This window comes from Maniola hyperantus, chromosome 18 (assembly GCF_902806685.2).
Source record: "Maniola hyperantus chromosome 18, iAphHyp1.2, whole genome shotgun sequence".
Taxonomy (NCBI): domain Eukaryota; kingdom Metazoa; phylum Arthropoda; class Insecta; order Lepidoptera; family Nymphalidae; genus Maniola; species Maniola hyperantus.
Window position 1 is genome coordinate 8,994,314 of NC_048553.1, and position 26,512 is coordinate 9,020,825.

Genomic DNA, 26,512 nt, shown 5'->3' on the forward strand with positions numbered 1-26,512 from the left:
CAAAACGTCATATAGGAATGAGTGACCGAGACAACGCTCTAAAAAGCCGAAATGTCATTCTAAAGGCCGATGTACATTACTTTTGGCCGCGTACTGTACAAGGACGTGCAAGTGACTTGTTAGGGCTAATCTCTGCAAGTTTGATTGCTAGAGCACACTTAAATATCTAGCTAGATATTAAAAGAAATAGTTTTCTCACTGTTCGTACAGACAGAATGCTATGTTGTAATAAATAAGTAATCCATTTTATTTTATTTTTCTACAAAGTTTATTTATTAAATTGGGTCTTAGACATAAGTAATATACCTACCACCAAGTCTTCGCAATTACACGCCAAGTGAGCACTTGATAGACATTGCTGATTACAGGAAAGCCTTGACCTATGACTGGCTATGACATACAACGAGCGACGTTGATATTACCACAACTAACATAATGTAGATTTATTCGGTTTGGTTGTGGTTCATCATGATCTACCCATCGCCGGCTCTCTACACAGCACGGGGTTCCTCTCAGAGTGAGAAGGGTTTTGGCCATAGTCTACCACGCTGGCCATGTGCGGATTGGTACACCATTGGCAGTTCCGTTTTTTGCCATTCGGCTACGGAACCCTAATTTTGCGCGCGCGAACCCTAAAAATGAATCGCTAAATGTGTTGCTAATCGCAAATCTCGAGAACAGCTGAACCGATTTCGCAATTCTTTTTAGGGTTCCGTACCTCAAAAGGAAAAACGGAACCCTTATAGTTTGTCTGTCTGTCTGTCTGTCTGTCCGTCTGTCTGTCAAGAAACCTACAGGGTACTTCCCCCTAGAATCATGAAATTTGGCAGGTAGGTAGATCTTATAGCTGACATTTGGGGAAAAATCTGAAAACCGTGAATTTAGGGTTAGATCACACAAAAAAAATTAAATTGGGGTCATGAACTAATAATTAGTATTTTCAACTTTCCAAGTGAGTGACTATATCAAGTGGGGTATCATATGAAAGGTCTTCACCTGTACATTCTAAAACAGATTTTTATTTATTTTTATGCATCATAGTTTTTGAATTATCGTGCAAAATGTCGAAAAAATACGACTGTAGTACGGAACCCTCATTGCGCGAGCCTGACTCGCACTTGGCCGGTTTTTTTTATAATATTTCTTGAAGTACGAGGATGGTTCTTACGGAGAGAAAAATTTAAAAAAATTGAATCAACTGTTAGGAGGTACGAAGTTCGCCGGGGCAGCTAGTCTACCTATAGATCTGTGTTATTTCTGGTCCTATTATATCTACTCTTTACTGATAATGTAATCTTTCAAATAACGTACGTCTTTTTCATAAATAATATGAAATATCATCGAAGGCTTTTATGAAAGGAGCAAGTAATGATATAGTAATATGAGAGTCAGATAATTGGCCAATTTCGTCTCTTTTCTTCATGTGAGGGGGCTGAAAATGTTATAGAAATTCTATATTTGATATATCTACTGACTGACTGACATATCAACGTAAAGTTCAAACCATTGGGTTGGGTTAAGAAACTTGAAGTTTTGTATGTAGGTGTTTTCTATAACGTAGCTACCTGCACTAAGAAAAGATTTTCAAAATTTTCAACAGGAACATCTAAACCCACATGGACGAAGTTGCTGAAGAAGCAAGTTAAACACTAAAATAGTCAAAATTCGATTGTAAAGAAATATGGGGGTGGATAGGAGCCTTTAACCTTTTTTCCATTCAAAGCCACCATACCTATGTATTTCCCATAATTTTCTTTCGGTAAGCTTGCAAAACCTTAGATTTAAAAAGTTGACGACGGATGACGAGGAAGACAATATATTAAAATCAAACGATAGACAGACAGACAACGCAGTGAGCCTATAGGGGTTCCTTTTTTCCTTTTGAGGTACCTACGGAACCCTAAAAACAAGGCCACAAATAAAATAACAATTTACATTAATGTAGGAGGAATCTTAAATGAAATCAGTTTATCTCAAAATATTATGTAGGTGTAATATTTACGATGACGTATATTCAATACGTCATTGCAGGTAAATAATATTTAGTGCTAAAAGTATATTAGAACGTGTTTAAAATGTGAAGTGTTGGAACTTGAAAGCGTAGCGCTTCACCAAACTTAGCCAATTTTAAAGTTTTGCAGATGATGTCAACAGCGTATCTACATGAACTTAAAACTTGGCTATGAGATTGGCTGAAGGGACAAAGTTGGTCTGATGTATATTATGTAAGTATGTATGTATTCGCTAACAATAAGAAAGCTCAGAGTCAGAAAGTGGAGAGAGCTATGCTTGGAGTTCCCCTTCGTGATCGAATTCGGATATTCGTAGGCTAACCAGAGATATGATATAGCTCAGCGGGTTGCTCAGATTGAGGGTTGGCAGATATAAATACTTACTCTACATCAAAAAAAAAACTGAAACTTCAATTTTCTGTAATATTTTTCCAAGTCAAGCTGACTTACCCTACAAAAGAGCGAACAATCGATAATTTTTTTTACTGGTAAAACTTATTTTACTATAAGAATAATTTGTCCTCAAGACATTTTAATTGATTCTATGAATCTATGTACTTATATAACCTTCCAAAAATAGGTAAGTAGCTTACAATTAAGTTATTTTGTTGGTTTATTTTCATGGGTCCGTCTATGTAGATACGAGTATACTATTTTTTTATATGTGGCAGATACTAGTATCACAGAATATATAATAGTACTAACGTACCTATCTAGTATCTACCACAGATAAAAGTAGACGTGAGAGGAAGCTACGATTTTTTGTTTACTTCATTACTACATTCCAGAACGATGTAGGTATTTATATACCACCAAAAATATTTCATGTCAATTTGGTTGCCAAGACTCACAAGTTTATAATGCCTTCTTTGTCCCCTAACTTAGCCCCTAGCTTAGCTTGGATTTGTGCTTCCCAATCCCCATGGGACCTGTCCCAAGTCCAAAGTATATAACTCTTAAGTTAACACGTAGTATGTTTAATAAGTTTGCTAAGGACACCTTATTCTGAAAATTTCAGCTTTCTAGCGTCATCCAGACCGAAGTTATGACTTATGATATGAGTTTATGACTGTTCGAAAATACATTACGACGAAACTTTCTTATTTCTAGCCGGCTAAACAAAACTGCAAATTGAAAATGATCTGCGAAGTCGGGTCCAATTTGGTATAGATAGGTAAAATGGTTAAAAAATTAAATGATTTAACTGACCACCACTAAAATGTACCGCAATCTCTGTCTATTTCGTTGTATATTAATCGCGACTCTGTCTATTTCGTTTATTTATAATTCAATGGCTTATATTTATTATATTTTATTTTCAATGCTAACTTGAGCTGTAAAAATATATTTAAATTGTTATTAAGATCACGAGAAGTTGTAGTTCTAATTTCTACGATGTAATTTGTCTCAGCCACGCCCTTTGACCAATGAGCAATCGTAAATATTTCCAGCACAAATTCTCAGCATTTCGCGACCCATGTCTCCAATTTCCATTCAAATATTATTAATTTTTCGTGATTACCTAAGGAGATTTTATTGACTTTGTTATGATTGACTTTAGAGCTGACTGAGTACCTAATTGATTATACTCACAATTTTATTAATTTCGCTCATTTTTGTTCATAAGCATGAATTTTTTTTTAAGGGGCTTCTATATCTTCGTCTTACCATATCGGTAGGTACAATAAAGCGTAGAACTAGTAGGTGAACCACTTAAAGCTAACGGAACGCTGCCGTACAACCTTGACTTTAAAGTTTCTTCGCATTTTCTAAATATCCAGCCTTTACCTCGTGTATTATAAAACAAATACAACGTTAAGAAGTTTTAGCAGATAGGTAGGTATACTTTGAATGAAAGAAAGCCGTCAGAAGAACGCTTTGACGTAGCCAGGGGGAAAGTGGGGACACGGGTGGCCCCACCCTAGAAAACTCAAGTACCGTAAGTATACCAAGACTAGAAAATATAAATGTTCAACAAATACCTACCCGGAACAAAACTTCGTTCGACTCATCACCATTGCTTTTCATATTTTATGTTCGCTCGTGGAGATCACACGTGATCAGAATAGGCCAAGAGCCAAAAAAGTTATGTTTAGTAAAACTTGTAGTGGTGTATGTAGGTACTAGATGTAAGAAGTAGTAATAAAGAGGGCTAACCACTGAGCGGATGTGTCTAAATTATCATCTATTATCGGACCTAGTAACACCTACTCTACAAACTTTAAATTATCACTCCTGATAATATGAGTGACGTCAACAGCATCAGGTGCGCCGTTAAAATGCGTGGGTGTAACTATGAATATCCTAACAGTTATGAATTACCTAGGTTGTTTCAACGCTGACCTCGAAGATTTGTAAGTATAATATTATGTAAGCCACAATATTTATCTATTTACTTAAGTATTAGTTATTCCAAGCAAATGACTTATTATAAATAGGTATCCCTTTAATGTTTTTAGCAAACAGAACTATGTCATTCAGTTAGAGTCATCGATGTTAGAGTAGATACAGATTCACCACTTCGATGAAACTTCAGAGCCTTGATCCCCGGCGTAAGGCTGCCGGCTTATCTAGGTGTTTTAATGGGTATATTTCAGAGTATGCCCAGAAGCTTTTCCATCTTATCCCTATTCCCCTTCTCCGTACCGCAAGACGCCGGGCCAGTTTCAATCCTTTCATTGACATTCCAACTACACGCACGAAACGCTTTGTATTTTTTTTGTTTGGTATTTTTTGTTTCATCATTTCTTACGTTTGGCAAGGATTTGGAATATTCTTCGGGTATTTATTAAAACAAGGCTCAACACCGGTCATCTTTTAGGCAAACGTATCCTCAGCCACATCATTACTTCCCATCAGGTGTGGTTGTGGCCAAGTTTGTGCCTATTATTATACTTAATATTATAAATGCGAAAATGTGTCTGTTTGTTTGTCTGCTAACCCTGCTAGCTTTTCACGGCTCATCTGTTTAAGATTTTAACGGGTACAGAGACAGCTTGCATCCTGGATAGGGAAAAAGGCTACTTTTATCCCGGAAAAATGAAGAGTTCCGAAAAAAACTGAAAACCACGTGGATGAAATCGTGAGCATCATCCTAAAAGTCCCTGTCTAATTTTCTTTTATTGAATCTACTTGTAGGTCGTCTGCTTCCACGCCAACTCCTGAATAAATTGCTGGCTAATAAATCCTTGGAAGCGAGTGGGCTTTATGTATTTTTAATCTGACACCTCAAGATGTGGGCGTGCCCACGCTCATAACAAAAACTCATCATAATCGTAGCGACTAGACTGTTGCTTGAGGTACGTTAGTACTATAATATATATGTCGGAGAACAGGAGGATGGCCGATAATTATTATTCATCTTTAGCCGACATCAGAAGGTAGTAATTAATAAGTAGGTACTTTAATCCATGTTCTTTACAAATAGTTCTCAGTAACGTATCGCACATGGAAACCATCAACGTAACACAACCAGATCACCCTAACCTAACCCTACCTATGGTCGCCTCCAACCACCCCTCACAGCGACCCCTCACCTCACTCTAAACTAGCTAACCTAAGCTAAACACTACATCGTGTGATTAGGGCGCAATTGCTATTGCAACCTCTCAATCAAGTCACGACCTACTCCGTTATCTAATCATCTCAAGGTAATCAATCACAACTTCATGAACGCTCTTAAAAGGATCATTGCATCGACTCTCTTACGATCTAAACAGATCTTATAATTGACTTCTCATTACTAATTCAGAATATCGCAATAGCTCTACCTTCTCCACTCTGTGCACATCTGCATACAGAACACCATAGCATCGTGCGCCACACGCGCCACGACTACTATATCCACCCAAATAAGCGATCACAACAGAAACCAGGTAGAATGTAAGCTATTCGATCTCATGGGCAACTCATTGTCTAATCCATTTCAACATTACACGAGAGTCATCAATGATTCTTTACCAACCGGGTTATACGATTCTAAAGCGGGTACTATCAAAGTTAACTTCAAGTTACTATCACACTAAACTATCACTTCAAACTAGTCATTATCTCAACTGCCGGTATATCTCCAATTACATTCTAAATTACTAGCGTTTGCAGAAATAACCTTAACGGATGTCCTTAGAATAATCTATCCACTGAGCCAAACGTTAACTCACGAATTACTCTAATATTCACCAATAATTAATATTCCATATTCGTCAAACAACTACGCGAACATTATTAATAGTGCTTTGCAGACAAAGTCACCGGATGGCACTAGATGTTACGATTTAACACAATGTATCGAACATATGTAGCATCGAACAATTACTGTTCTAACTATATCACAATCACCGAATTAAATATCACGATTAAGAAACTACCTACCTATCTCAAATAATAAAAATTAGCTAAGCTATAATCTGATACTTAATTAATTTAATGCGAGAGAGAATTTTGAACAATAACAAAATGCGTGCGTGTCAAAATCCAACTCTGACAACTAAAATAAAGATGGCTACCTTCCATAGAGTAAAGCTCATACGTTTCTTTTCACGGTGTCTACAGACAGTAAGAACTCTTTCAATATCGACCCTCCAATACGGCCATTCTGACATGCGACCGTCCTCGGGCGCTAGTATGTATCAAGCACAAACATTTTATAAACGTCAGAACATCCGCTCGTTCATCCTGACAATCAGCACAAGCACACAAACCACATATTCTAAAGCATGCATATCACAACCATTACAAATAAAACAAGCATGACACAACCAAAGCATAGCCCAACGTTATCCATAGTAGCAACTTCTAAAACACACTGCACCATTTGCCATAATAGACTCACCGCTCATAATTATGTCTCATAAAACCCGAACTCCAGCAGTACCCCGCTACTGATCCTATCACCTGTTCCAAATACCCACCACACTATACACCAAGCTAACTCCCCTCAGCTGAAACGGCCACGCCGCCGTCCATCCATTATCGGAACAGCCACCTCGCCGTTTATCATCTAAATGGCCACCTCGCCTTTTAGACAACTCCCTTTTTTTCAAAACAGCCACCTCGCCGTTTATCATCTAAATGGCCACCTCGCCTTTTAGATAACCCCCTTTTTTTTCAAAACAGCCACCTCGCCGTTTATCATCTAAATGGCCACCTCGCCTTTTAGACAACCCCCTTTTTTTTTCAAAACAGCCACCTCGCCGTTTATCATCTAAATGGCCACCTCGCCGTTTAGACAACCCATTTTTATAAATCAAATATTCTTTAACGTCGCAATAGCACTTTTCCAAAAGCAATTCACTAAGCTCTTCCTTATTCTACACATCCAAACTCATCCTTTTGAGGTCAATTGGCAGCTTATTGTTCATTTTTTTTTTACAGCCATAGCGCAAACGCTTTTAATGCATGTACCACTGTGACATTCTGAAATGCATAGCTCGTGCGTGCATCCAACCGACCCACTCATCCTTACCTCATAATCTCGTTGGAAATATTTTTGCCATTTCCTAATAAATACGCCCATATCCTCTATGCTCATACATCACAGTGGAAGGACCCCCACGCATACACAAATTCGTCCAATTCAGCACACACACCTAATGTGCACCCTCAAATTAGAGTTCTTGTCGCAAATTATTCCCAAAAACTTTAAATCATCAACCCTCTCCATCGTCGCATGATCATGAACTGCATCATTTTAGTTTTATTTAAGCGCACTTCCAAGTCATTATTACTAATTCAATTAATTATCCTCCAAAGCGCCGTTCAATTCCCATTCCTACGTTCCTTCAACATTATTCTATCATCTGCAAACAATACACAACGAACAATGGTCGCTATCGTAATGTCACCAATACAAGTTACAAAAAGAAAACAAATATTCCGGCGAATTTAAAAACCTCCTCCGTTTTTGAAGTCAGTTCAAACGGAAGGATTCTAATACACCACACATACCATACACTCTGAGGTACCCCCCGCTTATCACATTCCAGTGGAGATTCGTACACCCTTTGGTATTATTTTTCATTCTAGCAATCCCAGCGCACATTTTCAGTCCATTCAAATACGACTCTATCCATTCATAAGCTCTTCTTGCAACACCATATCCATCTAATTTATCCAATAATATTTTATGATTCACAAAGTCAAAACCCTTAGTCACATCCAGAAAAATAATAGCAATAGGTACCCTGTCATTCAGGCTATCATTATCTATTCCACTTAAACAGAAACAATCCTCGACAGTGGAGCTGTCATTGCAAAAACCAAATCGTTCATCCACGAGCACACCATTGGCATTGAATTTTTTTTGAGACGTTTCACCATTACCTTTCCAATCATTCCCGCTAATATTGGCACCAATGTTATAGGACGGTGCCACATCAATCGCCTTTTTTTTTGAACACGGGTTACAGGAATGGTAACTATAGAAATTTTTAAGTTGCTAGGGAAAACCCCTTATTCAAACGACTGATTCACTATGTCTGCAAATACACTGCATTGGCGAATAGCGCACTCCTCTACAGAGCCAGTCCTCATCTCATCTTAGCCCAGCTTCAGTGTCACTCCGTGACTCTATTATACCAAAAATCCCTTCAGTCAACCATACCGTTTTATTATTACAATTATCCATTTTCACCTTCTTAGAGGGTAAACACAGCACATAGAAAAGTTATACAACATCATGAAAGGAATCAAATGCCTCGCCGACGCTTTCCGAATATTCGAAAATGTAAGGGACAAGATAAATTTCATGAATAAAATTATTTCGTATTATCCCCGTTGTAGTCTCTCCCACATTAAGACCATGCAGACCTATATCGCACTTTTTTTTTTCAACCCTTACTGCCAATGCCCAAGTAGCATCATGATCTGAGAGTGCTAGATAGTCAATCTCAGCAGCTGAAAACATCAGACCACTAGCTATTAAATTAGATGACAACCGTGCTGGGACATCACACTCCCAATGCTATAACCATTTAGTAAGGAAACCAAGTAGTTTGGAACCCTCGTAGCCTTAGCTCCAAGCTTACGCAATTCACCATCACCACCATACCACATAACTCCTACAACTGACAGTCAAAATTGTAAATTAACTAAACTTAACTATGTTGAATAAATGATTCGAGTTTGAGTTTAACTCCATTAAATCACGGCCACTTTCACCACTCCTTAGCGCATCCCTACACAAAATAATCCTTTTTTCTTTCTCTTTTTATTCAAAACACACAAAAGTAAATCAAGCTTTTCAAGAAAGACCACGTGTGGGTATTAAAATTGAAAACATGTCTTGCACAAATAAATAAAAAAAAAAAAAAAAAAAATCTTGTAACTTTTTTTTTTTTTTTTTAAACAAAGCTAGTGTTGCAATGATTTTCGAAAATGTGGGCATAAATCGTGTATCCCACTTCTGATGTCGGAGAACAGGAGGATGGCCGATAATTATTATTCATCTTTAGCCGACATCAGAAGGTAGTAATTAATAAGTAGGTACTTTAATCCATGTTCTTTACAAATAGTTCTCAGTAACGTATCGCACATGGAAACCATCAACGTAACACAACCAGATCACCCTAACCTAACCCTACCTATGGTCGCCTCCAACCACCCCTCACAGCGACCCCTCACCTCACTCTAAACTAGCTAACCTAAGCTAAACACTACATCGTGTGATTAGGGCGCAATTGCTATTGCAACCTCTCAATCAAGTCACGACCTACTCCGTTATCTAATCATCTCAAGGTAATCAATCACAACTTCATGAACGCTCTTAAAAGGATCATTGCATCGACTCTCTTACGATCTAAACAGATCTTATAATTGACTTCTCATTACTAATTCAGAATATCGCAATAGCTCTACCTTCTCCACTCTGTGCACATCTGCATACAGAACACCATAGCATCGTGCGCCACACGCGCCACGACTACTATATCCACCCAAATAAGCGATCACAACAGAAACCAGGTAGAATGTAAGCTATTCGATCTCATGGGCAACTCATTGTCTAATCCATTTCAACATTACACGAGAGTCATCAATGATTCTTTACCAACCGGGTTATACGATTCTAAAGCGGGTACTATCAAAGTTAACTTCAAGTTACTATCACACTAAACTATCACTTCAAACTAGTCATTATCTCAACTGCCGGTATATCTCCAATTACATTCTAAATTACTAGCGTTTGCAGAAATAACCTTAACGGATGTCCTTAGAATAATCTATCCACTGAGCCAAACGTTAACTCACGAATTACTCTAATATTCACCAATAATTAATATTCCATATTCGTCAAACAACTACGCGAACATTATTAATAGTGCTTTGCAGACAAAGTCACCGGATGGCACTAGATGTTACGATTTAACACAATGTATCGAACATATGTAGCATCGAACAATTACTGTTCTAACTATATCACAATCACCGAATTAAATATCACGATTAAGAAACTACCTACCTATCTCAAATAATAAAAATTAGCTAAGCTATAATCTGATACTTAATTAATTTAATGCGAGAGAGAATTTTGAACAATAACAAAATGCGTGCGTGTCAAAATCCAACTCTGACAACTAAAATAAAGATGGCTACCTTCCATAGAGTAAAGCTCATACGTTTCTTTTCACGGTGTCTACAGACAGTAAGAACTCTTTCAATATCGACCCTCCAATATATATGTATTGTCAATTGTGTGCTTGAGGGATGAAGGTCGATTCAATAATAAATTATTTTTCTACAAGATAAACAAGTCTGAATGAACGTCGCGCTCGAGACGACACAGTGACGTCTTTGGTAACATACAAAATCGTTGATTATGTGCATATAGTACGCGACAGGTCGAGATGGCAATCGGGGAGGGATCGCCCTACACACCCGTACAGTCCCCGCGCTAACCCGGTGCGGGCGAGCGCGGGCGTCCCCCTCGCCTTTGCCATCTCCATCATCATGTACTTATCACCGTATTATAAATGCGAAACTGTTTTTGGTTAGTGCTTTAACTCGAACTCCTGACTTTCTGAATAGGAGGCAGACGTTTTAACCACTTGGCTATTACGGCTTCGACAATATTGACAGAAACGCAAGATCTGCTACCGCAAGGGTGGTAACTAGCCGCTACGACTTACGGTATATAAATATCCTCATATTATATACTAGACTAGCTGATGCCCGCGACTTCGTCCGCATGGAATTTGGTTTTTTAAAAATCCCGAGGGAACTCTTTGATTTTCCGCGATAAAAAGTAAAAATCACGTCAATCCGTTGCACCGTTGCGACGTGATTGAAGAACAAACCAACAAACAAACACACTGTCGCATTTATAATAAGGGTACCTACTGATTAAAATATTCTAAAAGGGACCTTATACCTACACACCTACAAAAATGGATTCATGTACTTAAAATTTTATTACGATTCTAGCTTATGCTCGCGACTTCGTCCGCGTGGACTACACAAATTTCAAACCCCTATTTCACCCCCTTAAGGGTTGAATTTTCAAAAATCCTTTCTTAACGGATGCCTACGTCATAATAGCTATCTGCATGCCAAATTTAAGCCCGATCCGTCTAGTAGTTTGAGCTGTGCGTTGATAGATCAGTCAGTCAGTCAGTCAGTCAGTCACCTTTTACTTTTCTATATTTAAATTCTTCAAATTACATAATAGGTACTATACTAAGTACGAGTAAGTACGTAAGTATATATTCTGAAAACACTAAATATTTAAAGACATAAAGGGTCTCTCTAAAGATTTGCATAAATAAAGACTTCAAGTCTTTATTTATGCAAATCTTATTACTTAAAGGTCGCGTACGGCTTTCAGTTTAAAGTTGTTTGGGGTGTTGAATAGTTACTTTAGGACCTGAAAGCTTTTGGCAAGCTTTATCCGCCTAATATTTAAAAACATCCCATATCAAATTCATAAAATGTTGTATTTTAGATCAAAATGGCGAATGGGTGTATTCGATAAAATGTCTGTTGAACAAACATCATTTGTTAATGTCCGGATAAGATTAATTCAGCTCTCCAATATGACCACAATCAGTAATTAGTATAGATAGAAAAATATAGATTTATTTATATTGACATATTACTCAATTTCAATATCATTCGATTGGTAGGCACTGTATTATACAAATTAAATGAAACGATGAAACGCGGTGCATGCTGAGTGGAATCAATTATTTGAAGTATAAGTACGTGACAAGTCGAGATGGCAACCAGGGAGGGAACGCCCCTCACTGCTCACGGTGCAAACAAACGAGCCAAACTAAGACGGGGCACTGCGTACCTTTTCTGAAAGGGTCATATTCGCTGGCTACATGAAAGAAAGTCACAATTCTTAGTAGATAGGTAGGTACTCAAACTTCCATAGCAAACTTCGAAATAAAGTTTAGGTGCTTAATAATAATAAGTTTATCATCACGAATAAATGCTTAGAAACAGCATCCGATCTTTACCTTAAAAAATGACTTTCCATTATATCTTTCAGCGTTTCTCTATGAAAATTGGAAACTGTAAGATTAATTTCGAAATACTAAATTCGTGGTATTATTATTAAATTAACCCCAGACGATCTCGGGCAGCCAATAGCAATCATCTGGTTCAATAAATTATTATGAAAAGGTTATTGATATCTTTGTCGGTTTAATTGAATTTCTCCAGTGTCCATTCCAATTTATTGCTTTTGTACAACGTAAAGTGACGTAGGTTAATGATAACCTCACGTACTGTTAACGTAATTTCTATAACGTAGCTAAATAATCTTGAAAATCTATTCTCAAGGATTATATTATTAAATACCTACCGTGACTTCGGTAGCGTATCTCACAAAAATACTACAAAGCCTAAAGAAAGGACTCGCCCGCTACAAAGCCTAAAGAAGTCACAGGGATAGTGCGGGGCGTTCCCACCCCGATTGCTATCTCGATCTGTCACGTACTATAATGTTTGTATTCCCGTATGTTTTACCGTAGCGCCTAAACCATTGAGCCGATTTTGATAAATGAAATGTCAATCGATTATTATAATCCGATACGAACATAATCGATATGTTAGATCATGTTATACACCCATAAAAGTGAAAAAAACTTTTTACTATCCTATCGAGTGAAATTTCAAAATATGAAAGAGGAGAAAATTCTGAGTTCATAAATGTAGTCCAATATTAAAATATACCAAGCGACAGAAAACAATTTTACTATATTTCAGCGTCGGGTTTTAATTTTTTTTTTCCTTTTTTCCTGTAGGTACATGTGTTTCAACTTTCAACGAAAAAGCCGGCGCTGCATAGCTTTATGGGCTGCGTTACGTAGCACACCATCGTAGCACCATACAACATTGGTACAAATTCTGTTGTACACAATCTTTCAGTTGACTGGTCAAAATATAGTGCTATCCTTTTCACTGTGTTTTTTATGAAAAGGATAGTTTTAAACTTACTTTTTCGCTACAATGTGTGTGTGTGTGTGTAACCTTAGAATTGGCCACATTATTTAATGAGACGATGCGCACCAGTTTTTACATTAGCCACGAAAACTAAACCCTCTTTTCTATTTCCCGGCTGAGTTTGTTGTGGGCTCTTCTCAGACCTGGGCGCGTTTGGAACCCTCGTAGCTTTAGTTTTAAGTACGTATTAATTATCACCACTATATCATATCATCTTACAAATAAAAATTTATGACAATCAGGAAGCGTAAAATTTTACCAATTCTGAATAAATAATTTGAGTTTGAGTTTGAGAATTGTATCGATCGCTTATCAAGTCTGACCGGAGCGGAAAGCAGGGTAGACCGATTCCTTGAACCACAAAGCCTTTGAATAGAACGAGATTTGCCGAATACAAGGCTTACGGGCGGATCTAAGCTGATAATACCCGGACGTGCCGTCCTGACCTCAACAGGTATTATGAATTCAATGTGTAGGTATAATCTGTTAGATACAACGTGGTTTTGAGGTGAATCGGTAAATACGTACAGGGACGTCTGTGGTTTCAGAAGAGCATAAGGTTGATATTTATTAAAGCAAGCGGTCGCCAAAGTTGAAATAGTCTTTCTTCCTTAGTAACAGGTTTGATTACGGAAAAAAGAAGGAATAGAGTAATTGAGATACTAACTTAAACTTCTCAGTGCGATTCAATATAAATTCCATTATCGTTAAGAACATATTTTGATAAGAAAGGTTTATAATAGGTAGGCAGTATTGAATATAAGAAAGAAAGAAAAAAGGTTTATTTTGAAAGTTCACACATCACCAGTTACAGGGTTTGATTATATCTCGGTTATTATACCTACTTGAACATTAAAGCCAAAAGATCTCAGCAGTAGAAGCCGAAATATACTGTGTCAGTGTGATGGATTAACACAATATGTAGAACAGAGAAGTACGTTAGACAACAATTTTATAAGGTAAATATTAAAATTATTAAACATTCGTAAGGTCTCATGCAGACAACCGCTTTTGTTTGAGACCGATTTTTATCCAACAACCTTTCAACGTCTTTAGACGGTGAGAAGTGGTGGCCACCGACTCAACGCACACTGTCCTATGTGTTAGTATGAACAGACGTCTTACTTAGTTTTTTCTATAGTAAGAAGGTATAGTATAGGTAATATTCTTCTCTGCTTCAAAAATTGAATTGTTCGGCGAGAATTATAGTCTATAAGACCGTGGGATGTCTAGGTGTTGTTTTCTATTTTCGCCAACTTTTGTCGTATCGACTAATTAAATATCGGTCATCTGCGATAGTCATTAATATACAATTTCGTCCGTTTTAACCGAGTGTTTGGGACGTGAAATGAGAAGAACGCTTCAGGTATTTGTTGTGTTTTGTACCTAAAGCTTTTGTACCCAGTCTTGTTCTAAATTATATATTCAAATGGGGCGGTGAATAAGTAAACCAGCATCATTGAAGCCTATCAAGCTCAATAATAAAGTACCTAAAACGTGAAGTGCGAAGGGTCGCATGTCTGAATCGTACTTACTAAGTTGGTTTGTGATACTACGTGGCGTAGTTCCAAGGAAACTCTGATTTTCCGTAATAAAAAGTAGCCCGTGTCACCTTTAGGTTTTTCACTATAATATTCGTGCAAAAAAGATTAGAGAAGGTTTCTGCACTTTGTTTATCTTTCAAGTCTGCTAGAGAAAACTAAAGTAGGTAAGTACTAGTTTTCCCGCGTTTTTCGAGTCGCCTCCTAGTTGTCGCGGTGGTTAGGCGCGTTCTCTGTGCGAGTAATGTGGTGTGTGGTCCAATCTCATACGCGATGGCGAGTAATCTTATCGTAAATGAATTTCTCACGTTCGTTCAGAACAAAGTCGACTGTCTTGATGAGTTATCTATAGTACAAATATGTATTTCAAGTTTTTCTGACGAAGAGATCGAAAGCGGCAAAAATGTTCTATTTGAAAACACGGGAGGAGTCGCTAGAAACATCCAAAGAAAGGGAGAGGACAAGAAAAAGAAGAATGTTAAAGATGTCATTAAGAGACTAAAAGAAACCGACCCGACGCTGCAACCAATATTTGTTGCAAAGGATTTGAACCGTCTACCTCCTGTTACTTTTGAACATGTGGACGTGACTCGCCTATTGAAAGACCTAACTACCATGAAATGCGAGCTTCAAGATATTCGTAATGAAACTGTCTCGAAAAAAGAATTTACTCAATTCCAAACGAAAATCAGCTCCGATATTTCTCAACTTCTGACTTGTTTTAAAAAACCCGACCAAATGACGCCTCCGAAGTCTCGGGATCCGAGTGTGATACCTAAGAAAATAATTTCAACACCGACTGACAAACAGGCACTGTCGCCTGTACTTGTACCACACTACAACCGTGCGAGCTCCGTCGAGAATGTGTTCACTCCGACCTATCGTGATATTGTGCATCGACCGCGGCGGCAGGCGAGTACAAACACTACGCAAGCTCGCCGTTCGGGTCATGATCGCGTGGCAACGAAATCTCCGACGGCCGCTCGAGAAACAAATATTTCTGCCACCGTCACCGATGACGATTTTAAGTTAGTGGTTCGTAAGAAAACTAAACTTAAAAATATGCGTGGTACATTGCAGAACTCGGCCCGAATTTTGGTGAGCGAATCCAAAAGTGCCATTTACTTGTCTCGGGCTAAAAAGAGTACCACTGAAGACGACATTAAAAATCATATTAAAGACATGAATCAAGAGTGCTTCAGCGTCGAGTTATTAAAACAAAATCGTGACGTAGATTTTAATTCTTATAAAATAATGGTGTCTAGCAGCCAGCTGAGCACCTTCTTGAACAGTAATTTTTGGCCTCAGGGTTTAGTATTTCGTCGCTTCAGAGACCGTAATGCGCAAAGCGTTGCCGCCACTAACAACAAACTCAATGGATAGTACGCCCGAAAATAATCACAATTACGTAACTATTGCGTCCTTCAACTGTAAGTCCGTAAAGCGGTCTGCGCAGCATGTACGCCACTTATGTCAAAACGTTGACATAATAGCCCTCCAAGAAACGTGGCTGCTGCCACATGACATTAATTTCATAAATGAAATTGATAAAGATTTTAGCTGTTACTCGAAATCTTCGGTAGACACCTCTGCCGGCGTGTTGCGTGGCAGGCCGTACGGAGGGCTTGCGTTAATGTGGCGCAGATCGCTCTTTCCAGATGTCACTATAGTGGATTGTAACAGTGACCGATTAATTGCGGTTAAAATTAAGACCCATAATTGTGATATGTTAGTATTTAGTATTTATATGCCCTGTGATAGTGATAAAGTAGATGATTTAATTGAGTTTACGAGCTGTCTCGCGCAACTTAATGCCATTGTTAGTGACAGTAATATAGAAGTTGTGTTTGCTTTGGGCGACTTTAATGCGCACCCTTGCGCCCGCTTCGGACGGGAACTTTTTGAATTCTGTTCGGCCGAGTCCTGGGTGTGTGCGGATGTAGATCTATTGGGCTCAAGAAGATGGCTTGACCACTGTTTAGGCACGGAGGCGGCGTTTAAAATGATAAAAGGTATAAATGTTGTCAATGACGTACACTGGTCAGACCACTTTCCGCTACTGATAGATATTAATATTGACGTCATTGTAAAAAAAATAGAATGTAACATAGGCAATACCCGTAACAATAGCAAAATTCTCTGGAATAATAGAAATCTTGACCAGATTAATCAATACGGAGAATATTGTTTTAGAAAATTAAAACTAGTTAGTACTTATACTAGTCATTTCGATAGCTGTGATAAAAATAACTGTGATATTTTAGAGTGTAAGCTTACTATTGACAATATGTATAATGAAGTGGTAAGTATTTTACAGGCTGGAGCCGAGTTAAGTTGTTCTCGTAGCGGTGCAGGAAATAAGGGTAGACAGATCGCTGGCTGGAACTATCATGTAAAATTAAGCCACGAACAAGCTAGACTATATTTTAGTTGGTGGGTTGACGTTGGTAAACCGGATCATGGATATATATATGAAAATATGTTAAAATTTAGAAAAATATTTAAAAACAAATTAAAATGGTGCCAAAGAAACCAAGAAATGATAAAGATGGATAAAATAGCTGAAAATAGAGATAAAAAGAATTTTCCAAAATTTTGGAAGGCCACCAAAAACCTCCAACATAAGGATGTCCTACCCGTATCTGTGAATAATGAACAGGATCCGAATAGAATCGCGGACATGTTTGCTAACCATTTTAAAGTGCAACCTATGGAAGTGGATAGTGAGCAAAATGTTGAGACCATTGTGTCCGATACATCCTTGCAGCAGAACTCGTCTGTTGATCTGAATAATATTTTCACTCCAGATAACATTGCGCAAACTGTAAGATGTATAAAGCGTGGCAAGTCTCCGGGACACGATGGCCTCAGCATTGAGCACATACTTTATGCCAGTGATGAAGTTTATCGGGTCTTGTCCATTATATTCAAGTTATGCTTAAAGCACAGTTATTTACCACAGGGCCTTATGAAAACGGTAGTAGCCCCCATCGTAAAAAATAGAACCGGCGATCTGTCTAACCTTACCAACTATAGACCCATATCGTTAGGTACTGTGGTCGGAAAAATCTTGGAAAGGCTCTTACAACCCGAACTGACCAGGAATTTTAATATTGACGATGCTCAGTTTGGTTTTCGTGCCGGACTCTCCACAGATTCGGCTATTTTAAGTCTCAAATATACTGTAAACTATTATGTTAATAGAGATACTTCAGTATATGCATGTTTTCTAGATCTAAGCCGGGCATTTGACCTCGTTAATTACAAAATACTATGGCGTAAACTTGATAGACACGTACCAAAAGAATTAATGAATCTGTGGAGATTTTGGTACGAGAACCAAACTAACTACGTAAAATGGGGCGATGCACTCTCTAGTGAATACAGACTAGAGTGTGGCGTTCGTCAAGGAGGGCTAACGTCTCCGGACCTATTTAACCTTTATATCAATGACCTTATTGGGAGGCTGAGAAGTACCAAAGTCGGTTGCCATATTGGTAACATCTGTGTTAACAATTTGAGCTACGCTGATGACATGGTGCTCCTCAGCCCCTCAATAAATGGACTTAGGAAACTGCTCAATATTTGTGAGCAGTTTGCTACAGAACATGCTCTCAAATATAATGTAGCAAAAACTGAAATGCTCGTCTTCAAAGCGGGCAAGGGTCCGGAGACCGTTCCGCCGGTATATCTGAATGGGTCGTCGGTTCGGGTTGTTAAGAGCTTTAAATATTTGGGCCATATTTTATCAGAAGACATAAAAGATGACAGAGATGTGGAGAGGGAGCGCAGGGCTCTTTCGGTACGGGCTAACATGATAGCGCGCAGATTCGCTCGTTGCTCTGATGATGTGAAGGTGACGTTATTTAAAGCTTTTTGTCAATGTTTCTACACATGTCAGCTGTGGACAAAGTTTACCAAGCGCAGCTATAATGCACTTAGGGTACAATATAACAACGCCTTCCGCATCCTAATGAAGCACCCGCGTTTCTGCAGTGCTAAAGCTATGTTTGCTGCTGCAAGAGTCCCTGACTTCTTCGCCATACTCCGAGCAAGGACGGCATCCTTCTGGAAAAGACTGACACACAGTGCAAACGCTATCTTATGTGCTGTTGTAGAGGATCTTAGTAATCCTTTTACAAAACATTGGTCCAACCTGCATCGGTGCGACAATAACACCTTTACTTAGATTAGTTTTTTAAATTGTTAGCTCCATTTTTTTACATTTATATTATATTCTAATCAATTCTAATATTAATTTAATCCGCTTCATACTGTGTATATTGTTATGGGTTGTATTTTCATTGCCTGAAATAAAAATTATTTATTTATTATTATTATTATTTCCCTATAGAGCTTGGAGAACTTTACTACTAGCTACCTATACCTACAATAAATACTTTCCCTATAGAGCTTGGAGAACTTTACTACTAGCTACCTATACCTACAATAAATACTTTCTAGTACAAACTTTCTACGTGCACCGAACACGACGTATATAGGACAGGTCGCAAATTAGTAAAATTTGTCGGGATATACTAAGTTAAAATAAAAATAAAAATATGACTACCGTGTCGAAAAAGAACTAAAAAGTAAAAAAATCACATTTGAAAATGGACTCATAATATAGCCGCCATATTAATTTTTTTCAAAAAAGTTATACCTAACTAGTGTCACTCGGGATGATGTACCTACTTAAGGATTCTATCGATACCCCATACACCCAAACCGGTTTAGGCATTTAGAAATTATATATTGTACATACATACATGCGGTACATGCGGGCCTACATAATGTATTCTGAAATCATTACAAACCTTTCTTTGGACAGTCGTGCAAAATCAATATATATATAAGGAAAAGCTGACTGAATGACTGACTGATTGACTGTCTGATGATCTATCAACGCAGAGTTCAAACTATTGGACGGATCGGGCTGAAATTTGACATGCATATATCGTCCGTCCGGGAAAGGCCTTTATTTCCAGGAGAGCTGGTAACCCTACCTATAAGCCTTGTGTACGTCAGATTCTACGAGCGTTCGCAATAAATGTGGCGTAAAGTATAAAAGGGTACGATAAAAAGTTTTTATAGTGGCAATACGACGAAGGCTTAGATAAAGCTCTCTCGCTGTGTCCGTAAAATTGATGACAACATTCCTTAAAGTTCAGAGTATTTAGTATTTAGATGAAGTTCCTGTACAAAAGACCTATGTCCAGCCGTGGACGTCTATCGGTTGACGATGATGATGAAAATCATCCGAGATATTATCTTGATCTCGGATCCTCCACCGATGGGATTTTCGGATGGGATGTTCGGAAGACCAAACGCATATCTTCAACTTTAGTAGGGTCCTAAATAATAAATTTTATGTTAACTTTGAAAAGTGCTAGTAAGAATAAAGCCATTAAGTCACTTATCGTAGCTTTTCTTTATAAGTGAGCTTAACTTAATAAAAAACTTTTATTCTTTTACAAATGCTCGCTTAGAAGTTATGCTATGAGAGTTTTTAGCATAATATTAAGAAAATGTAAATGCTTTCTATCACGCTTTAGAGGGTAGACTCAGAACAACAAGGTCGGTGATCAAATATTTTCGTTTGATGACTATCGTTAGTCCAGTGGCAAGGGAAGGGAGTGTGACATGTGGATTGTGGAACAAGCTTAAGGCCAAGAGTTTGGCCTTAAACTTATTCCAGGCCAACGTTTTGCACACTGACAGTATCTTAACTTCTTCAAGTTTAAAATACTAAAAACTTATGGACTTAAGAGCCAGCGTGTGTCACAACTTCGTTATTTTTTAAAAGCTGAAAGTTTCTCTTCGTTTTTCCCCAACACTTGGAGGAACGTTTGTTTGGATTATGAAAGCTTTGGGCGATAGCCCCAATGCAAGACACCCTTGAACTTTTAAACTTTAAATGTGCCTGGCAGGGGGTTGGCATGATACTAAACTTGTTTGGCAATGCATGACGTGAAACATTAGACTTTCTATTTTGACGTAAGATTTTTTACACCTTTATGGCCTGTTTGTTCCTCCCAGTGTTGGGGACAATAAGCAGAGCAACTTTCTGCTTTTATAAAATAAGGAAGGTCTGGCACGAGCTGGCTCTCTCTCTCTCTATTACAGAAATTGGCAATGACAGCTGATTTAGTTGATGAACACTTTGGCCTTAATCATCTTAATAATCTCTACAGCTGAAATTAAAACTGATCAGTCTATCCGTAATCTGTCGATAAATGTTGCTAAGTAACTAATTGACAGATCACAGATAGACTAATTGGTAATTTCAGCTGGTTCTACAATAATATTTTTAACTGAAGAGAAGGCGGATTAATGTCTTACTGCTGAGCAAAAGGTCAAATTATTTTTGTTCAGTTCGTTCGTACGAGTACGATTGTTTTATATTTGCGTCTGGAGGACCAGACGTATGAAAAACAACGGATTGAAAAATACGTAGTAGATATATTTTTATCACAAATCAATGAACAGCGGCCTTCGCAAAAATTTAAATATTTGTGAAGTGTTTCTTTAGAAACATAGAAAGACCATGAAAATGATAACAAAAATATTAAAATAAGTACGTCTTTTGTAATGACGTCAGAGGTGGATTCTGGATATCTGGATTTTTTATAGTCATCTTAATTTAAAATTTCAAATTACTAGTAAAAATAATCTGAGAACCTACAGAGAAAAAAATATTCAATTTTTTTTGTTAAACATTTCACGAAGCTTTTTATTAATTAAAGATTTTGGGTGATAGTTTTTTATAATACTAATTAATTGATCTAAAACTACAGAGAGTGATGATGTAACACGATTTAGGGAGATAGAAAATTTATGTTAATTCTATGCATGAGTAATCCAACCAAAATTGATAAAGCTTAAAAGGTTTCAAATCAAAGCCGAGGCTAGGACTGGAATAATAATCAAGTACGAGTCGGACTCGCAGACTAAGGGTTCCGTATCAACGTACAAGAAATCTCAAACCAGTATGATAAAAAATTATCGCTCCAAAACCCGTACAACACTAGAAGTTAATGATGGACAGCGCCATCTTGATGTGATTTAGTAAATTAATAATTTGGTCACATAACACTAATTTTTTTGTGATGAAACCGCAAATTCACGGTTTTCGGATTTATTTCTTTACTTGTGCTATACGATAATAAGACATGCTACCTGCCAAATTTCATGATTCTAGGTCAGCGGGGAGTATCCTATAGGTTTTGATTCGCCCGAATTGACAGACACGACAGACAGACGGACAGACAACAAAGTGCAAAGTGTAAAGTTATAAGGGTTGCTTTTTTTCCTTTTGAGGTACGGAACCCTCGGGTTTATCTATTTATTATTCCAAACAGTATCCTATCTATCTGCAAATTAACTCCAAGAAACATCCTGTTATCATTTGTGACATGGCAACGTCGGGAGATGAATAATGCCCTTTGTCCCTTTGCCAACTGACAGATGACCGTGAACTTGACGTAAAAGGGATCCTTTTGGAGATTTCTTTCATAAAAGTACCTACCTAATATCTTGGCATCTGTTTTTATAATATTCCTTGATGTAGGTACATGGATGGTTCTTACGAAGAGAAAAATTTAAAGTATTAAAAAAAATTAAAGTATCGACTGTAAGGCGGTACGAAGTTCGCCGCAGTCAGCTAGTTATTTAAATAAATTTGAAAATTTCATTAAATGGCTCGTCTGCCGGCATTTACCTTATATTTTCTATAAGGATAAAAAAATAAAAAATGGTTACATTTTTACCAATAACATATTCTTTATTTTCACAAAATTCTGATATAGAACGAATACGATCTCGAGATCTCTTTATCCTAAGCTATTGTTAAATAAAATGTGTTTTTAACTTGACCTCCAGAGTCCAGACCCGAGGACGGTAATAAGATCGCGATTCGCGGCTCTCATTGAAGCCAGAAAACAATTTTGTATTTTCGACTCGTATTTTCTTTCACGTCTTTGAAAAAAGGAACAAAAGAATAACATTTTTCTCTCTGGTGCCGTGTTAATAGTCGATGGTCTTTAATTGATATTCTGGTCCTTGTTTCGGTGCTATCATCTGTATTATCTTAACAAAGGCAAATTTCGGAAATTCTTATTATTCTTCCACTTGGGCTATTCATTTTCATGGTCCAAACTCGAAAGTAAAAGTAATCACCGTAATAATTTCAATATTTCCCTATGGGTTTATATTTTAAAACAACCAGTTATCTATACTATCCATACTAATATTATAAATGCGAAAGTGTCTCTGTCTGTCTGTCTGCTAGCGTTTCACAGCCCAACAGTTTTACCGATTTTGATGAAATTTTGTAGTGTTAGCTTACGTACCGGGGAAAGACATAGACTACTCTTTATCCCGGAAAGTCAAAGTAAAGTTCCCAAGGGCTTTTTAAAAGTCCTAAATGCACGTGGACGAAGTCGCGGGCATTATCTAGTAATAAATAATCCTGACGCTAGTCCAGTCAGTATAAAAAGAGCTTTAAAGGAAATAGGTAGGTAGGTACACAATTTACTTATTACACACCGAAATCTCCAGAGACGTACCTAATCCCAATTACGTCCATCTCAATTTTTCTTAATTATCTAAAGCCTTCATCTTCATCAAACAAAATCTCCTTGTTATTCCTTCAGGCTATTTGTATTCAGCTCGTGTTAGGATATTCGTCAAAACAACGTTTATGCTAAGTGTTGTCACAATTTCAGGCGCGCTTATTGGCTATAAAAGTAATGGCCACTAGGACTTTACCGCTCAGCAATAAAGTTTCTATTCGTTTGTACGCCTGTCGTCAGATTTCAGGCGTTGTATTCAGTGAATAAATTAAAATAAATTGCTGAAGGCGGAACGGCGTACACGGCGTATTATGCCGAAGCACGATTGGAAGCAGTAAATAGATCCAAGACTTTCTTCCTACGGTTGCGTTTACGCACTTTTACGATTTCACGACATTGGTATTACTTTTTATTTATTTATTTTTATTGTGTTTGATATCGTGCAATCCGACTAGGGTCAGATGTTTTGGATAGATTTTTCTCATTCTATGACTAGTTTACCCATGTGGATTTAGCTTGGATTTAGGGATTCTAGGAATTCTTAAATTTTCTGGGTTAAGTATTCCAAGTCATGGATATAACCATGAAAAAATCACATAAATCTGTTGCTCCGTTGCGGCGTTATTGACTTGATCATCTTGGCATCATCTATTTGATTTGATCATATTTAGATCAATAGGTATTTTTTTTAATACAAAAGAAAAGCATATATGTATATTTACATGTAGAAAAAGTTTATCACTAAAAGTAGGTAATTATTTATTTATACGGAAAACAGTTTTCTTTATTCCGTAGAAACATCTACTTATCTTGCACTGGTGTTGATTTCACAAGAATATATATACTCAAGCTGTAGTACTTAGATACCGTTTCAAGGCGGCAAAGTTTGTCGGAAACTTACTATCTTATTAACATAGTTTGCAGCGTGGCACTTCGTGGACCTTACTTTGCTGTTATAGAGAAATTGAGTTTGTGGTTTCACTTGTTATCACAGTCCAAGGCAATGCTTTTTATAGTTTTTTATAATGAGTTTTGTGATTAAAGTCTTTCTTCAAGTGGATACATCTTTACACGGAATGGAACAACTAAGAATGAAATATTTATAAAAATAAATTCATGAAAATTGTCATAGATATTTTGAAAAAGAAATGGTTTGATTTTGATTTGACTTCGACTTTTAATATAACACAATATTAAGTATATAGAAATTTAGAAAAAAAATACTGCGTCCAAATAACCATTTATGCCTGCCTGCTATGCCATTTTCCGGGATAAAAAGTAGCCTATGTCACTCTCCAGGTCTTTCAATATACTTAGTACCCATGCAAAAAATCACGTCGACCCGTTGCGCGTTGCTCTGCTGCGACGTTTTACCCCGGAAAATCAAAGAGTTCCCACGGGTTTTTTTAACCTGAATCCATGCAGACGAGTCGCTAGCATCAGCTAGAACTAGGGCGAATAATAAGATTAAAATAATTTATCTCGAAACCTAAAATGGGTACTAAGTTTTTACCATAATGCAATAGGTAAGTCGGGACTCAAGTTAAACGAGCACATTCCACTGTTCGTTCCGAGTACTTTATTGAGCATTTTAGCAGAAAATGGCAATACTTCGTACGTACTTTGCTACATTCCACTGCAAAAATTCTTACGATTGCATGGACCAGTCTATTTGGTGGCAATAATAACGGGATATGGGATCGGAATGTGAATGTTTTGTATACCTACTTAGTATTATTGAACTAAGTACTACTACTACCACAAAAAACTAAGTACTATTGCATGTTTCGTTTTAAGTATAACGTTATAAGCTAATTTGATTCGACAACGAAGCGCGATGCATCAGCGCTGCTTCTATACGCACTTCGTAGTATGTACGTCTGCATATGTTCTTGTCTTACTAGCCGCGTGTCATACTTCACCGGTCCTGTTCGTTTCTAGCCGGTATTTCCCGTCTTTATATCTTGGGGCCTCTCGGTGTGGTGTCTCCATGCTGTGGGACGATAAGGTTATCAGCACCGCCCGCCGCGTGCAAATATCTTTTACTACAGATACAGATTTACTGATCGCGTGTTTTGCTTCCTCGGAGCTGCATTTAGCCGCTATTTCCCCTGCCAAGACCCGCCTCGATGGCTTGGGGCTTATCGTTTAGGTGTCTCCATACTACGGGAGATAAGCTCACAACCGCGCGCGGAGATTGAGTCTGGTCCGGTGGGTCTTGCGTCGTTTCACGCTGGTGATCGGGATGCTGGCGAGCTTGAGAATGCTGCGTCAGATCGGGTGAACTGCGGTGCTATACCATGGAGGTAGTTCTCATGAAACATTGGATATAGTGAGACTGGACTTAACAGAGCACTGGGCACTTTAACATGCTAAACATTCTATGAGAGACATCCTGTTGTCGGCACGGACGAAAATGCAAAGTCGTGCGTCATTTATGTCGAGCTTTTCGTCCGTCACCAAGTCGTCTGTATGGGCATATCTTTGTATAATTTGTAGTAGGTACATACTTAATAATTATACTTGTTGCAGGTCCTCGGCTCTGACACGGAGTGGCACTTCGCACACCGCGGGCTGCCGCACGCCCGCCCCCGTAGAGCCATCGCGCATACGCGTCTGCTCAAAAAACATCCCCTTGTAAGTTGCATTTAAGATTATATAAATGGCTCACTATGGGATGATTTTCTGTATAAGTATATGAAAGAAGAAACCGACTGACCAACCAACGTACAGCTTAAATCGTGTTTATGAACATGAGATTTTCCATGTACCTTACCTTACTTGGTTTTCTCTAAAATGTAGACCCCCCCCCCTAAGAAAAGATTTTGAAAAATTCCACCAGATCGAAGCTGAAGCGGACAAATTTATTCAAAATTCGAACCCTAGAGTTTATTAGCACCTAACTCTACGTTTCAGCGACAGGGTTATTCTCCATAAAAGTCCC

The 26,512-nt window shown here is 37.8% G+C and overlaps 1 protein-coding gene and 1 long non-coding RNA gene across 2 annotated transcripts in view; one reads left to right on the forward strand and one right to left on the reverse strand.

Moving 5' to 3' along the window:
- amon (prohormone processing protease amontillado) overlaps positions 1-26,512 on the forward strand; it is a 68,259-nt gene that overhangs the window by 5,442 nt on the left and 36,305 nt on the right. Inside the window, exon 2 of the mRNA XM_034978125.2 lies at positions 26,101-26,205. Coding sequence (XP_034834016.1) covers positions 26,101-26,205 — 105 coding nt within the window. The remainder of the gene's footprint in view (positions 1-26,100; positions 26,206-26,512) is intronic.
- LOC138403531 (uncharacterized) lies at positions 18,709-19,331 on the reverse strand. The gene is made up of 2 exons (XR_011237783.1): positions 19,152-19,331; positions 18,709-19,073 (listed from the first exon to the last, which is right to left on the reverse strand). It is a non-coding gene; the product is annotated as an uncharacterized lncRNA (long non-coding RNA).